At 46.1% G+C, this 16,217-nt stretch overlaps 1 protein-coding gene across 1 annotated transcript in view; it reads left to right on the forward strand.

Moving 5' to 3' along the window:
• LOC133118567 (collagen alpha-1(XXII) chain) overlaps nt 1–16,217 on the forward strand; it is a 115,676-nt gene that overhangs the window by 92,630 nt on the left and 6,829 nt on the right. The window contains exons 31-40 of the mRNA XM_061228668.1: nt 2,123–2,164; nt 3,291–3,368; nt 4,945–4,980; nt 5,118–5,171; nt 5,439–5,492; nt 6,159–6,200; nt 11,820–11,924; nt 14,260–14,313; nt 15,492–15,545; nt 15,819–15,872. Coding sequence (XP_061084652.1) covers nt 2,123–2,164; nt 3,291–3,368; nt 4,945–4,980; nt 5,118–5,171; nt 5,439–5,492; nt 6,159–6,200; nt 11,820–11,924; nt 14,260–14,313; nt 15,492–15,545; nt 15,819–15,872 — 573 coding nt within the window. The remainder of the gene's footprint in view (nt 1–2,122; nt 2,165–3,290; nt 3,369–4,944; nt 4,981–5,117; nt 5,172–5,438; nt 5,493–6,158; nt 6,201–11,819; nt 11,925–14,259; nt 14,314–15,491; nt 15,546–15,818; nt 15,873–16,217) is intronic.

The following is a 16,217-nucleotide window of genomic DNA, read 5'->3' on the forward strand; positions in this document are numbered from 1 at the left end:
TGTGTGCATGTTTGTGTCTGTGTATGTGTTTGTGTATGTGCACGTGCATGTGTGAGTGTGTGTGTTTGTGTCTGTGAGTGTGTGTGTGTGTGTCTGTGTCTGTGAGTGTGTGTGTGTGTGTGTTTGTGTCTGTGAGTGTGTGTGTGTGTGCGTGTTTGTGTATGTGCATGTGCATGTGCATGTGCGTGTGAGTGTGTGTGTGTGTGTGTGTGTGTGTTTGTGTCTGTGAGTGTGTGTGTGTGTGTTTGTGTCTGTGAGTGTGTGTGTGTGTGTGTGTGTGTGTGTGTGTTTTTCTGTGAGTGTGTGTGTGTGTGTTTGTGTCTGTGAGTGTGTGTGTGTGTGTTTGTGTCTGTGTGTGTGTGTGTGTGTGTGTGTGTGTGTGTGTGTGTGTTTGTGTCTGTGAGTGTGTGTGTGTGTGTTTGTGTCTGTGAGTGTGTGTGTGTGTGTGTGTGTGTGTGTGTGTGTGTTTTTCTGTGAGTGTGTGTGTGTGTGTTTGTGTCTGTGAGTGTGTGTGTGTGTGTGTGTGTGTGTGTGTGTGTGTGTTTTTCTGTGAGTGTGTGTGTGTGTGTTTGTGTCTGTGAGTGTGTGTGTGTGTGCACACGTGGGTGGGCAGATACCGGTTCTTTGGAGCCCAGCGTAGCCGCTGACTCTCTCTGGCGCATTGAGGTGGAGCAGGGGGGGTTGGACGGGAGAGAGAGTGGAAGAGACAGCCAGTGTGAGAGCATATTACTGAATCTGCTCTCACCAGGCTTCCACAATGCTCCCAACAGCAGGCCTGCAAGCTGCTCCTCAGACAGCCAATCACAGTCACATCTCATTCCTATCGCGCAATGAGAATCATCCGTGTTGCTGCTTGTCTCCTGGCACCTGCTAGTGAGTGGCATTCAGTCAACAGCAACTTTGTCTGGTTATGTCTGTTATCAATACTGTCTGTGTCAGTGTGTGGATGCTCTTTACTGTCTGTTGTCAATACTGACTGTAGCAGTGTATGGATGCTGTTTCCTGTCGGTTATCCAACGCTGTCCAGAACAGTGTTGACTGAAGCCAGCTGCCCAGTTGGGCTCAAACTGACGCAGAAGGTTTGATTTCACGAGTGGTCTGTAGTTCTGGTCTGTGAGCGGCAGCGGAGCTGACGGTCAGTCCTCCAGTGCAGGGGACTGCAGTGGGATGGTTCACCGACGCTGGTGTGCGCTCATCCGCAGTGCTGCAGCAAAGAGACGGGCCAGCCAAGGAACCACTACACGTGGTGTCTTTGAATATAATTAGAAAAATATATATATTTTAAATCATTAAGAATGTGTATTCAAAACAAGAAATATTAATACTCTACGGCAAAATCATGTATTTTAATTTTTCACAGATGATACTCATACCTGCATTATGGTGGATTTGTTATTTAAATCGCATCTTTACGAAAAAAGAATGTCACTGTCATGTTAAATGTGATCTACCAACCTACCAATTGCAACCATTTACCTTTATACAGATTTACATTGAGCATGTTGTTTTTGCATGAATGTTATTTGCTTTAAAATCAATAATATCCTGGGTGTGTTTGATCCAGGGTCAGTCTAGCAGATACTGATAAGTGAAGGTAACACAAGGGTTATAAGTGTGAAGCTTTTTCCATTGTTATTTTATGAGCGTTTAATGTGCGTCCTGCTGGACCGCCTGACAGGGATGTGATCTCTCCAGAAGAGCCGTGCTGTGATTTACATTTAGCAGCGTGGGGCTACTTGCACCGCTAATGTACGTGGCTGACCGCGGAGATCAATTTCCTATCAGCCGCACTGTGAATAACGCTTAGCACGCTCTTTGTCACGGGCGTGGCTTTTCCCAGCCGCAGTTCCGCAGTTCAGCCGGGATGGAAAAATGCTTTAAAATCCATTTCTGTGTCGGGCCTTCACGGTCAGGGTGGGAATATAACTAAACTTTAATATTACTGTTATTAGGAAGTGCCTGGCAGACAGTCTTATCCGTGGTTTATACAGCCGGAGACTTTGTGACGCAGGTGTATTGAGCCCCATTAAAGATGAAATTCAGTGAACGGCAGGGATATGGCTTCCTGCTGACAGAACACCTGAGCTGATGCTGGATATTTGATCATTTTGTTGTCAAACAGGGAGCGGGAGCATCTGGACCCAGAGGTTCTCGAGGGCCAAAGGTACGATACTCTGGAATGCATTTGTGTGAGCAAAGGAGAATATGCATTTATATACAGCATATAAAGTTACATTACATTACATTATTGGCAAACGCTCTTATCCAGAGCAACGTACGGTTGATTAGACTAAGCAGGAGACAATCCTCCCCTGGAGCAATACAGGGTTAAGGGCCTTGCCCAAGGGCCCAACGGCTGTGCGGATCTTATTGTGGCTACTCTGGGATTAGAACCACCGACCTTGTGGGTCCCAGTCATTTACCTTAACCACTACGCTACAGGCCACCCCTAAAGTACAGTCCGTATGTATTTGGACAGCTGGTACAATTTCTGTTCTTTTGGCTCTATAGTCCAGCAAATTGGATGACAGACCACTCTTCAATCTTCTTAATGATGTTCCAAACAGTCTATTTTGGTAAGCCTATTGCTTGGCCTATGTCTCTGACTGCTATTTTAAAAATTCTTTCACAGTCTCATAATGGCTACCACGACTGTCATTGGCACAATTCATGTTGGCAGACGCCATTAACAGACATTAACAGACTCTAAAGGCCATCAGTAACCTAGATTCAAGACTATATACTGAACTTTCTTATACCGGTGCAAATTAAGTGATTTCAGAAGCAACTGAAAAGCCAACTGTCCAATTACAGTTAGGCTGTAAAATTGGGGGGCTATGTTTAAAACAGATGACCCGATAAGGATGTAAATGCCCTCAAATGAAAGGTGACGGTCCGCACTTTAACCTCACATTCATGGTTTCATTTTGAAATTCAATTTGTTGGACTACAGAGCCAAAATAACTAAAAATTTTACCAGCTGTCCAAATACATACGGAGTGCACTGTACATATAAATGTCTTATAGTGCTAGATAATAATAATCTCTCTCAATCTCCCTCTCTTTCTCTCGCTCTCCCTCTCTCTCTTTCTCTCTCTACCTCTCTCTCTTGTTCTCTCCCTTTCTCGCTCTCTCTCTCTCCCCCTCTCTCTCTCCCTCCCTCTCTCTCCCTCTTTCTCCCCCTCTCTCTCTCTTTCTCTCTCACTCCCTCTCTCTCTCAATCTCTCTCCCCCTCTCTCTCCTGCCCTCCCTCTCTCTCTCTCTCTCTCTCTCTCTCTCCCTCTCTGCAGGGTGAGCGAGGGCTTCCTGGATTAATAGGAGACCCGGGAGAGAAGGGAGATCCAGGTCTGGGTCTGCCAGGCCCCTCGGTGAGTGCAGCACTTAGCTCTCGTCAGAGCACTTAGCTCCTGTCTGTACCTATCTCTCGTCAGTACTTAGCTCCTGTCAGTACTTAGCTTTTGTTAGTGCAGTGAGCCTGTGCATTAAAGCAGCTTTCACATCTACTTTGCTTGCTGGTGTTCAGGAGAGCATTTATCTCTAAGATTTTGTAATTTGTCTCACAGTATACCGTCATCCTTTGGCGTAGTGTTTTCACATTGTCAGTGTCATGTGTCTGCTCACTAGTTTAGATAGCCAAAGGGTCACCAATGATGTCATCCCCAAATACATGTCCTCTGCATATGTATTGACCGTTGTGCTTCCTGAAATTAGAGGATCGATTCAGCCTTATCGTCCGGAAGGGGATGACACTTGGGTTTGGACAAACCATTCACATTGGTCCAGTCAACCACATTTCCGAGGGCAAATTGAGTCAGGTTCAGAAAAGCCTTTTAGACAAGCCGAGAATGAAAATGGCATCATAGACGTCAGTGTGATGCGACACTAGATTCCAGCAATCGTAATCTAGACCTCCCCCCCGCCTCAGTCCATAATCACAATCTAGACCTCCCCCCCGCCTCAGTCCACAATCACAATCTAGACCTCCCCCCCGCCTCAGTCCATAATCACAATCTAGACCTCCCCCCCGCCTCAGTCCACAATCACAATCTAGACCTCCCCCCCGCCTCAGTCCACAATCACAATCTAGACCTCCCCCGCCTCAGTCCACAATCACAATCCTGCACTCTTAACTTCGCCTCTTAGTTACCATCCATGCACGCCGCCATTCTGAATTTCTTGACAGTTAATTAATTAATGGCACAATGTGGCCAGAGGTTTAACTCTGCTGATGTGCCTGGTTTAACTCTGCTGATGTGCCTGGTTTAACTCTGCTGATGTGCCTGGTTTAAATCAGTCCTGATTTGAGGGGAAGAATGAAAGCCAAGCGCACTACTTGCCTTGAGGGCCATGTTTCAGTATCCCTGGCTTGCTGAGTTGACGGCCATGGGGAGTGAGTATACCACTGGAGTGAGAGGGCTTAGTGAGCGGAGAGGAGTCAGTGGATGGCCTGTTTATGCTCTTTTTTATGTTTCACATTAAGCTGGGTGTATAAAGACAGGTGATGCTAGTGTATAAAATGTAAGCTGGTCAGCAGCCCAGCTGTAAAAGTGTGAAAAGCTCTCTGTTGATTTAGACACAAGGAGGGAAAAAGCTATTAAATTTCCTTTGAGTAGGTTTCAGCAGTGCACGGTTTAGAGTGTGACTGCAGCAAATAGCCATCAAAGGGAGAACTGCAGTGTGTATTGTGAGGAGCACATGCTAACATGCTAACAAGCAGTGTGTAATGAGAGTGGAGCAGATGCTAACGTGCTAACAAGCAATGTGTAATGAGAGTGGAGCAGATGCTAACGTGCTAACAAGCAGTGTGTAATAAGAGTGGAGCAGATGCTAACGTGCTAACATGCAGTGTGTGCTGAGAGTGGAGCAGATGCTAACGTGCTAACATGCAGTGTGTGCTGAGAGTGGAGCAGTTGCTAACGTGCTAACTGTGGTCTGTTTCCCTAGGGCCCCAGAGGACTGGAGGGGATGCCGGGAGTTCAGGTAGGAATACAGACCCATAGCATAACATGCTACATTCAGCACACTGGGTGGGGTTGGGTTTTGGTGGTATTTACTGTGATTTCTGGGGGTGTTAATTGTGTCTGTGCTTTGGGGGATCTTTCGGGGGTGTTTTCCAGGGTCCGTATGGACCTCCTGGCCCATTGGGACCAGCTGGACCCCCGGGAAACCAGGTGAGAGAATATCCTTTCCCCTCCCTGTCTCTCTCCCTCACTCCATCTCTCTCTCTGTCTCACTCCACCCCACCCTCTCTCACTCCATCTCTCCCTCTCACTCCGTCCCTCACTCTTGCTCTCACTCTCTCCCTCTCTCTTTTTCACTCACTCCCTCCCTTATTATTTAAGCTGAGAGAAATGAAAGTGTAAGTAGATGTTATGGATATAACATCCCCAGTAGTGTATGATTCATGGGTTCCTCACCCCCCCCCCTCCTGTTTTAAGGGCCCCCCAGGCAGAGATGGGAGGCCTGGCCTCCCTGGCCCCCCCGGTGAACCGGTAAGTTCCTGAGAGAAGCTGTATAATCACCGTTCCATATCTTATTTCAGCCGTCCTTTCTGCAGCACCATGACCTGTGAAACACACTTCCTGTCAATGTGCTGATGGCCTGCCCTGTCATACTGCCATGAATGGCTCTGTGGCCGTGGAGGATTCCATTGTGAATTCATGAGCAGTTTCTGAGAAAATTAACTCAGATTGTCCAAAGTGAAATGAATTACACTGAAGCACAAACCGGTTACACTGGCTCTTTAGTGACATACTCCTGTGGGTTTAGTGTTGCCTCTCAAACCAGCAACTGAACCAAACCAGCAACACTGTGACATCACTTCCTGTCCAGCAACACTGTGACATCACTTCCTGTCCAGCAACACTGTGACATCACTTCCTGTCCAGCAATGATCTCAGTTTGGGTTTTCGGATCTCAAGAAACCCAGCAGGCACTGTAGTCATGGTGACCCCAGAATGATCTTTAACTTGCATGGTGTATGTATGTGGGCAGCGTGTAAGCATTTTAAATGTTGGGTGTAGAGTTGGGCTAAATTACGTTTCAATTTAGTCAGTTTATGGAAGTGAACTGAATTCAGGAGTTGACCCCAAGCCTCAGGTGAGCCTTTCCCAGGTGCGATATCTCATGTGACACTTTGTTTTTTGATCTTTTCGTAGACTGCCCTGCCCATTGTTGGAGAGATGGGCACACCACTCAAGGTACAGTATTATTGCTTTTTGAATTATTATTGCTTTTATTATGAAATATGGAGCCGGAATGCGAGGCGAACCACCTTTTACAGATGATACATCGACAGCGCTCTGTGACTCGAGTACCTGCAGCTGTGATGGAAGTTTGCCTTTTTAATGACTTTTTTTGAATCCTTTCATTAATCCTTTATTTTGCTGGAGAACTCACAACTCTTTTACAAGTGAGCCCTGGCCAAAGCAGCAACAACCATAAAGTTACCACACGACATTGACATAAAATACAGCCTGGACAATCAGAAGACTTAAAAGAGCAGAATTTCTGGATAGAACACGATTAAAGGCATTTACATTCTGTTAGTAAGACCCAGCGATGCAGTATGGGTGAGGTTTTTGACCACAGGAAAGAGCAAGGTTTCGTCTGAAGAAGGCTGAACCTTGGCGAACAGCTTCCCCTCTTGGCGCGAGGCGCGGGCGAAGGTGCTGGTAATTCGGGGCAGCCATGTAAAAACGAGCGCAGGTGAACACGCAGGTTACTAAGAAGCACTTTGCTTGCGCGTGGAGAACATTATTAGCCACGCTGTATGTTAAGAGTTCAGGAAAGTAAGATTAAAGCCGGCTTTAATGGATAAGCGCGCTGTATTAATTTGGCTTCTCCGAACCTGGGAACAGGGATTCTCTTTCAGCTGAAGTCCATGAGTGCCCCCTATAGGACTCTGAGAGGAACTACAACAAACACAAACTCAAGGGCAGGCTTAAAATATTACAGACACGATGTTATTTTGAGATACGACGAAGACACTGGAAAATTTCAGCTTTGTTACATATTTTTAAAGACGGACAGGAACAACGGCTATTTTTGATCTGACAACACCCCCACATCCCACCCCCCCACCCCCATTCCTTGTGATCGCTCCTACCCCCTTGTCCTTGTCAACAGTGTAGTTCTCTGTTCGCTTTGCTTCACCCCTCCCTGGCTTTGTCGCTCTGTGTATTGTGTGTGTACACTGTGTAGTGTTGTGTACAGTATGTGTGTTGCTGTATATTGTGTGTGTACAATGTGTAGTGTTGTGTACAGTGTGTGTATATGCTGTGTAGTGTGTGAATACAGTGTGTAGTGTGTGTATACGCTATGTAGTGTTGTGTACAGTGTGTGTACGCTGTGTAGTGTTGTGTACAGTGTGTGTGTCACTGTGTAGTGTGTGTATACACTGTGTAGTGTTGTGTACAGTGTGTGTGTCGCTGTGTAGTGTGTGTATACGCTGTGTAGTGTTGTGTACAGTGTGTGTATATGCTGTGCAGTGTGTGTATACAGTGTGTGTATACGCTGTGTAGTGTTGTGTACAGTGTGTGTATACGCTGTGCAGTGTGTGTATACGCTGTGTAGTGTTGTGTACAGTGTGTATACGCTGTGCAGTGTGTGTATACGCTGTGTAGTGTTGTGTACAGTGTGTGTATACGCTGTGTAGTGTGTGTATACGCTGTGCAGTGTGTGTACAGTGTGTGTATACGCTGTGTAGTGTTGTGTACAGTGTGTGTATACGCTGTGCAGTGTGTGTATACGCTGTGTAGTGTTGTGTACAGTGTGTGTATACGCTGTGTAGTGTGTGTGTATACGCTGTGCAGTGTGTGTACAGTGTGTGTATATGCTGTGCAGTGTGTGTACAGTGTGTGTATATGCTGTGCAGTGTGTATACAGTGTGTGTATACGCTGTGCAGTGTGTATACACGCTGTGTAGTGTTGTGTACAGTGTGTATACAGTGTGTGTATACGCTGTGCAGTGTGTGTATACAGTGTGTGTGTCGCTGCTTTCTCATTGCTGTCACCGCTTCAGAAGCACCATTTCCTTCCGTGTAACAAACACACGGTTATTCATCTCTACATTTTATTCCGGAACAAGAAAATGAAACCATCTGGATCTAAAAGAAAAGCGAGAGCAGCTATATATATTTTTGCGCAGAAGGAGGACCGCGCAGAGATTAATCTCTGCTCTGCCGCAAAACAGTATCTCAGCATATTCAAATTTTGCCGGTGGAGGCGGGTGGACCCCTTTTCTGGCGTCAGGCTGCATAAACCGGAATGAAAAGGGGAAAGAAATCCTTTGAGCAGAACAGAGAGGAGACAGACAGGGTCAGATCCTCTGCGGGGTTCACGCGGCCCCGACGGGAGCTGGCTTTAATGGGGGAGCCCAAGCATGGCAGCTTCTTTCAGGCTCCTGCGTATCAGGCGGGAAAGCTGCAGCGGAGATTAGACAAGTTTCAGCTTCGCCGTCGCCACACGTGACCTCTGACCTCCTCTCAAAGGCCCGCCACATCATCCCCTCTCCCCTAAAGGCTCCTGTCTCTCCGTAGATTGTTAAAAGAAATTATACAGAAACGGCTGAGAAGCCAACTGTCCAATTACCCTGAAATAGAGGAACTATGTATAAAAAGGGATGTAATTCCTTCATGGATCCCCTGATATGGATGTAACCACCATCAAAGGTGTCTTTAACCTCATATTCATTGTTTAATTTCAAATCCAATACGCTGCAGCACAGGGCCAAAAGAACAGACATTGTGGCACGATCCAAATGCTATACGTAGTATATACTAATACTATATACACTCAGTGACCACTTTATTAGGTAGGCCTGTACATCAGCTTTAAGAAATGTGCACCATGGAATGATTGTTGGTGTTAGATAGGGTGGTTTGAATACCTGGATGTTCTGGCATTTCCACACACAACAGTCTCTATAGTTTGCAGAGAATGATGCAAAAAACTAAAAACATCCAGTGAGCAGCAGTTCTGCGGGCAGAAACGAGTTGTTAATGGGAGAGGTCAGAGGAGAAGGGCCAGACTGGTCAAAGCTGACAGGAAGGCAACAGTAACTGAAATACCACTTTTTACTACAGTGGTATGCAGAAGAGCATCTCTGAACACTCAGCATGTCGAACCATGCAGACAGCAGTTGAAGACCAATAAGTCAGTAGCCTGCTGGCTTAGGTGCCTGGCTGGGACCTGGAAGGTTGGTGGTTCAAGCCCCAGTGTAGCCACGCTAAGATCTGTGCAGCAGTTGGGCCCTTGAGCAAGGCCCTTAACCCCCACGTTGCTCCAGAGGGCATTGGCCATTAACTGTAAGTCATTTTGGATAATAAGCATCAGCTCAATGACTAATGTAAGTCCAAAAAATAACTCTAATAAATAGCTAATAAAGTGTTCACTACGTATATATATCATAATTTCCACAAATTTAGGGTGGTGATATTTGTACATAAACTGAAATTCCTGCTATTTGGCTTTCCTTTGGAAGACACGCAAACGCAAGGCCCTGCTTCATCGACAGAAACGCAAGGCCCTGCTTCATCGACAGAAACGCAAGGCCCTGCTTCATCGACAGAAACGCAAGGCCCTGCTTCATCGACAGAAACGCAAGGCCCTGCTTCATCGACAGAAACGCAAGGCCCTGCTTCATCGACAGAAACGCAAGGCCCTGCTTCATCGACAGAAACGCAAGGCCCTGCTTCATCGACAGAAACGCAAGGCCCTGCTTCATCGACAGAAACGCAAGGCCCTGCTTCCTCGACAGAAACGCAAGGCCCTGCTTCATCGACAGAAACGCAAGGCCCTGCTTCATCGACAGAAACGCAAGGCCCTGCTTCATCGACAGAAACGCAAGGCCCTGCTTCATCGACAGAAACGCAAGGCCCTGCTTCATCGACAGAAACGCAAGGCCCTGCTTCATCGACAGAAACGCAAGGCCCTGCTTCATCGACAGAAACGCAAGGCGCTGCTTCATTGACAGAAACGCAAGGCCCTGCTTCATCGACAGAAACGCAAGGCCCTGCTTCATCGACAGAAACGCAAGGCCCTGCTTCATCGACAGAAACGCAAGGCCCTGTTTCATCGACAGAAACGCAAGGCCCTGCTTCATCGACAGAAACGCAAGGCCCTGCTTCATCGACAGAAACGCAAGGCCCTGCTTCATCGACAGAACGCAAGGCCCTGCTTCATCGACAGAAACGCAAGGCCCTGCTTCATCGACAGAACCACAAGGCCCTGCTTCATTGAAAGAAATACGACAAACAATAACCTGCTCAAAAAGTTATATTTAATTTAATTTGAATTGAATGTCCCTTATGTGAAGAGAAATATTGTACAGAGCAAACACAGGGTCTCAGGAGGTAGACGGCACTCGTAATAATGGCTCTCCGTGCCCCATGGTCTGGGGAACTGGGGTGCAGTTTTCTAATTATCCATGCAGAAGAAGACTTTTTCCTCAGTCTCTGCGAGCTCATCTGCTTCACTATTGTCACCAATTCACTGGGCTTTCGTGGCTCGCTGCTCTCCCAACCGTGACCTCCAAAGCAGCTCCGCTCGAAAAAATAGGAACAGCCGGGGCAGCCGCTGGAAGAATGCCTCCCCTGTGCGCCACAAAAAACTGTCATTACTCTGCAAATGTCATTTTACAAAACTCTTTACCCAGAGAATGGGGGCAGAATGCTGAAGGTCTGCTTGTTGTTACAGACTGTAGCACAAGACTGATGGGTAACACTATCAGGTGCAGATGCACAGATTTATGTTGTTAGAGTACAAGTGGAAATAAGCGACGCGCTCTTTTTATACTTACATTCATATTTACATTCACACAACGAGTGTCTTGTAACCTTTATGAGAAATGACTAAAGTTATATTTCTCATAAGTTTGCGTAGGTGGTTGACTTATTTATTTCTTAGGTTATCCAAGTCAGCAAAGCATTACATGACTGTTATTGTTTTGTTTACATGATTTCCACATGATTTCCACACGTATATAACCTTCCTAATTATGTAATTCCGCCATTTTGTTGTTGCTTGATAACCATTAGTTACAGCTGCAGTCTTTCCAGTGTTAGATGGTTTGTGGTTTCTATTGTATAGATGGAGCACTTTAAGCCTAACACTGCTGATGGACACAGCAAGATTATCTCGCATGGGGTTTAAACACATGATGTTCTGGTTGAGACCTGAACCAACCCTTTCGTACGCACGGAGCACTACAGTTGGTCTATTTTGTCCATGAATGCACCTCTTCAGTTACCACCCTGCTGTACAATCCAGCTATGCCAACTTGACCGGCTTGAAAATGAGTTGGTCAAGCTGTTCATAAGATGGTCTACCTGATATGAGCTGGTTATAAAGCTGGTCTAGCTGAGTATGAGCGGGTCAACCAGCAAGTGCTGGTTGCTTGTCTGAGCTGGTAGCTGGTCTATTTAAATAATACCTTCAGCTGGTCAAACCATAACAGCTGGGAGCTGGTCTGAACTGGTCAACCGGCTAAACCATGTTGAGCTGGTAGGTGGTCTGAACAGGTCAGCCAGCTACCAGCTGTTTCAAAGACTAGCTTGAGCAGTTTTTTTCAGCAGGGCTGTATTGCTGAGGTGCATCTGATGAGCTTGTTCTGCTAGCAGCTGCTGAGCTGATGAAGCAGAACCAATAATGCGTGTCCATGTGACCTCCCACTCGATGTGTCATCCACCCTCCCTACCCACACCTGTCCATGGACTCTGCGTGAGTCACACAGAGAGAAGCAGAGCCTGTCTAACACTGCATTCTCTCCTTCCTGTCCTCTCCCCTTTCCTCCCTCTCTTCTTCTCTGGTTTTGGCAGAACGCCTGCAGCTCGTGCCAGACGCGGGGTGCGGGGCTCCCTGGGCAGAAGGGGGAGAAGGGGTCCCTCGGGATGCCCGGGGTGGAGGGCCCTGAGGGTGAGAAGGTAAAGGGGTGTGGCAGGGGGGCGAGGGGGGGCGTTTCAGCTAACCATGTAACTGTCAATTAACCTTCATATTATGTCTGGCGGGTGGCCTGTAGCATAGTGGTTAAGGTAAATGACTGGGACAGGCAAGGTCGGTGGTTCAAATCCTGGTGTAGCCACAATATGATCCGCACAGCCATGGGCCCTTGAGCAAGGCCCTTAACCCTGCATTGCTGCAGGGGAGGATTGTCTCCTACTAATCAACTGTATGTCGCTCTGGATAAGAGCATATGCCAAATGCCAGTAACTTAACGTAAAATGTTTGGGGTCAATTTGACCCCATTTAGTGTAGGACATCACTTAAAAAAACATCTTGATACTGTATGATTTTTCTCATTCGCTGGGATAGGAAACATGCAATAAACATAATGCTATGTTTTCAGAAGTCCTATACCAACTTTGCATGTGTTGTGTGGGGTTATTTTGACCCTGATGCAAGAAAATGTAAGAAACCATTTTTATTTTTATCTCAAATTTTTTTGGTGGATGGTTCTGGTGGCACTTTCCTATATAAGTGCCAAACCTTCACTGAGTTTTTACCTTAGGCTTAAAATGATATGTTTCTCACAGATTTTTTATATTTATGGATAAAAGGTTAGTCAAAGTACAAATTGTTTCTATTACAATAATCTTCCATTTACACTGTTGGGGTCAATTTCACCCCAAGCATAAAAGCGGTCATAAAATCTTAACATAATATGAGGGTTAAAATGTATTTAACAGACGGTGCCAAAAAGAAACTGGAGACCCATTACCCTGTTTAAATGAAATGGTCACGCTTTAAATAAAGGCCTGTCTTTACTGTTCAAAAACAGTTTATGTATACATTGCTCTTTATGAATGGAAGTATGTCTAATTTTAATGTGGTTAACAAATGTGTGTGTGTGAGAGCAGGTGGTTAATGGACAATAAATGTCTAGCTTTAGAGCGTGAACTTATAGTCACGCTTTACTCTGCAGCTCGGATACTATTGCACTCAGATATTGTTCTTTGTTCCTGGGCAACCATCCACACTCTTCCCTTGAGGGGGTTCAGAGAAATTAAATTTGCCTTAGCATTGCAATGCGTGCATGTCTTTACTGTGTCATTACCCTCTTTACACTGAGCTGTGATTGCAAGAGTTCATTTAATGTATGTATTTACTTTGATTCTAATCTTAACAGATCAGAGATATAGGGTGCTGAGGGGCTTGTTCTGTTACCACACCCATTTACAGTACATTACAGTTACAGTTATTTAGCTCGCGCTCTTATCCAAAGCAACATTCTGGGTCCCAGTCATGTGCCTTATCCACTTAGCCTTAACCTTAAGCGCTAGGCTACAGGCTGCCCACTGTTGCGCAGAGATGCGTCCCACAGTCTCAGATCGTATCGTGCCGCCTGTGGCCAGTAGCACCATAGGGGGAAGCACAGTTGGTGATTTTATCGCCAGGGGTACGGCAGGGTTCAGTCAGCAAAGGGGTCCACTCTTTATCGATCGCGACTGGCTGATAGGGCACCTGTAGACTGCATGGGAAAGCAGCGTATGAAAGGTCCTCCTCTGACTCCACTCTGTGTGAGCTTAGCTGTAGCCTGCGGTGTGAGAAGAAGCAGCTGGCGACACCACTTGATTAAAAGGAGATGTGGATGTGTGCTCTCTGCTGAAATCAGCAGTGGGGTTCACACATGGACTCAGATAATTGGGCCAAAACTGTGGGGAGTAGATATGGTCAGCCTCATGGTTAGGTCCAAATTAATATTTAATAAATGAAATAAAAGATAAACAATATACTAACAACCCGCCTGAGACCATTCAAGTGAAATGATCAGTTAATGAGCAGTAAAATAGATAATCCGTCAAATTAGGACTGAACAGTTAATTTATTATTGGTAACACTTTACAATAAGGTTCCATGAATTGGCAAGAACTAATGTAGTTGTTAACTATCTAACTACTGAAACGTTAAGCTGTTCAGCTTTGTTTATGTATCTGTTTCATGTATCATTAATTCATGATAACAACTGAATTAGTTATTGCCTTTTTTTATATTGGAATGAAAAAGTTAGTTAATGTATTTGTCAATGGTTAACTAATGTATACATATTATGTAACAATTATGTTAGTTGTTAACAAATGCATTACCTAATGAAAAGTTAATTTCATGCTTAATTGATGTATTTGTCCATCATTAATGTTGGCAGCTACATTAGTTAATGCCACTTCATGAACCTCATTGCAAAGTGTGACCTTATTTGTGATATTGATTCATCAGAATTAATTTATTGATTTATTTGACCCCCACCCTCTGTTCCCCCAGGGTGACCAAGGAATCCGAGGGCCTATGGGAAACCCCGGCAAGGAGGGGCCAAAGGTAGGGGCCCGTCAGCATATTCATGTCCCCCCACACCGCAGGATTGATGTGACAGATATAGGGCGGCCATTTTATACCTGCACTTTTGCATCGCTGTGACACTATATGAAGCGGCCTCTGAGCTCCACGGCTGAGCTGTAGTTAGTGCAGGAAGGCCCAGACGCTGCAGCGGGTCTGCTCTGAGTGAGGGTGACAGGCTCCCTGCTACACACCGCTGCCACTGGCTCCCTATGAGAGCCCACACGCATCAGCCTTCTCTTCCCGGGCTTAGCACCTGAAACGCCCACAAAACGTTCACAAAGACCAGTGAAGAGTCCCTAACCCTGCACCCAGAGCCCAATTCCCCCTCACCCTCCACTTCCTGTGGTCAGCTCTCTGTGCCAACATTTAGCAAAGTCGTCTGATAATTATGCAAAAAAACACATCATGTCACGTGGGAAATTGTTTTACAAACAGCTTGGAAAAATTGCAGACCCAAAAATATGCTTTTCATTACAATTGTTTTAATTGAATCAGTATTGAACACAAATTGAAAGCTCCAGGATGATATTAAACTACAAAAATACAAAAGATGTGTGTGTGGGCCTAAGGCAGTGAGCCCAGGTGCTGTACCATTCCAACATATACGCATCCGGCCTTACCAATAATCAGGGCATGCTGGGAAGGGTCGTTATCAAAGCCAAGCGGCCGTATCGCCTTCTCTGATGCCATGGAAACATCAATTTCGCGTAACGCTTTACGGACATTAGCTTGGTAAATGACCATGCGGCCCGCTCGGTTTGGAAACACGCTGGGGCGAAATGGGTTGTGATGAGCGCCATTGTGTGCGGTAATGTCCCGTAATCACTCCGACTCCGTTACCTGCCCACCACTTCACCCCGCCGGCGCTGTGCTGTCCGGATCTTGGCTTGTAGCGACGGTTGCCATGGAGCCCTTGTCAGATTTTCCCGTTGAGGAAACAAATCACTTTAAATAAAAACCAGGCAGCGCAATTATGTGGTAAAAAAAGAATAGTAAATAAACAAATGTCTCGCTTTCAGATGACAACCAAATTACACCCTGCCCTGGAGAACTTTGGGGGGTTCTGTTAAAGTGTGTGTTTTTTGTGTTTGACACGTTCATTAAATCCCAGAAGTTGACAGTGACCTGCTGTGTCCTTTGTCATTCATATATTATAGGGTGTGAAAGGAGAGAGAGGGTTTCCTGGGCCCGGCGGAGAGAAAGGAGATGAGGTGGGTGTGACTGTATGCTGCTCTCCTTGACTGATTTATCATTATCACACTGCCATTACACCGTCACAGACATCATGCTCACTCCACCCAAGGTGCTGGATTCAGACCCTACATGAAATCCAGAGCATTTCTAACTTTTAAAAGATCCATCTTATTATGTGTTAGCACTTGCTTTTGCTTGATATGCTGGTTTATTTGGGACCTGTGTGTCAGTGTTCCAGTGATTCTCCAGGGATTTGCGTAGTGAAGCGCTGTGTCTTTTTGTCTACCCAGGGTCCTTCAGGAATACCAGGATTCCCTGGAGTCATGGGGAGGACAGGGAGTCCAGTAAGACCGCTACCTACCTAACCTTACCGCAAACCATACCCCTAAACCCAACCTTACCCCTAACCCTGACCTTACACCTAACCATGGCCCTAACCTCAACCCTAACCCTAACCCTAACCCCAACCCTACCCTTAACCCCAACCCCAACCCCAACCCTACCCCTAAACCCTACCCCTAAACCCAACCCTACCCCTAACCATAGCCCTAAACCCAACCCTACCCCTAAACCCAACCCTACCCCTAACCATAGCCCTAAACTTAACCCCAACCCTACCCCTAAGCCTGACCTTACTCCTAACCATGGCCCTAACCTCAACCGTAACCATACCCCTAACCTTAACCCCA

Source organism: Conger conger, chromosome 18 (genome assembly GCF_963514075.1).
Source record: "Conger conger chromosome 18, fConCon1.1, whole genome shotgun sequence".
NCBI lineage: Eukaryota > Metazoa > Chordata > Actinopteri > Anguilliformes > Congridae > Conger > Conger conger.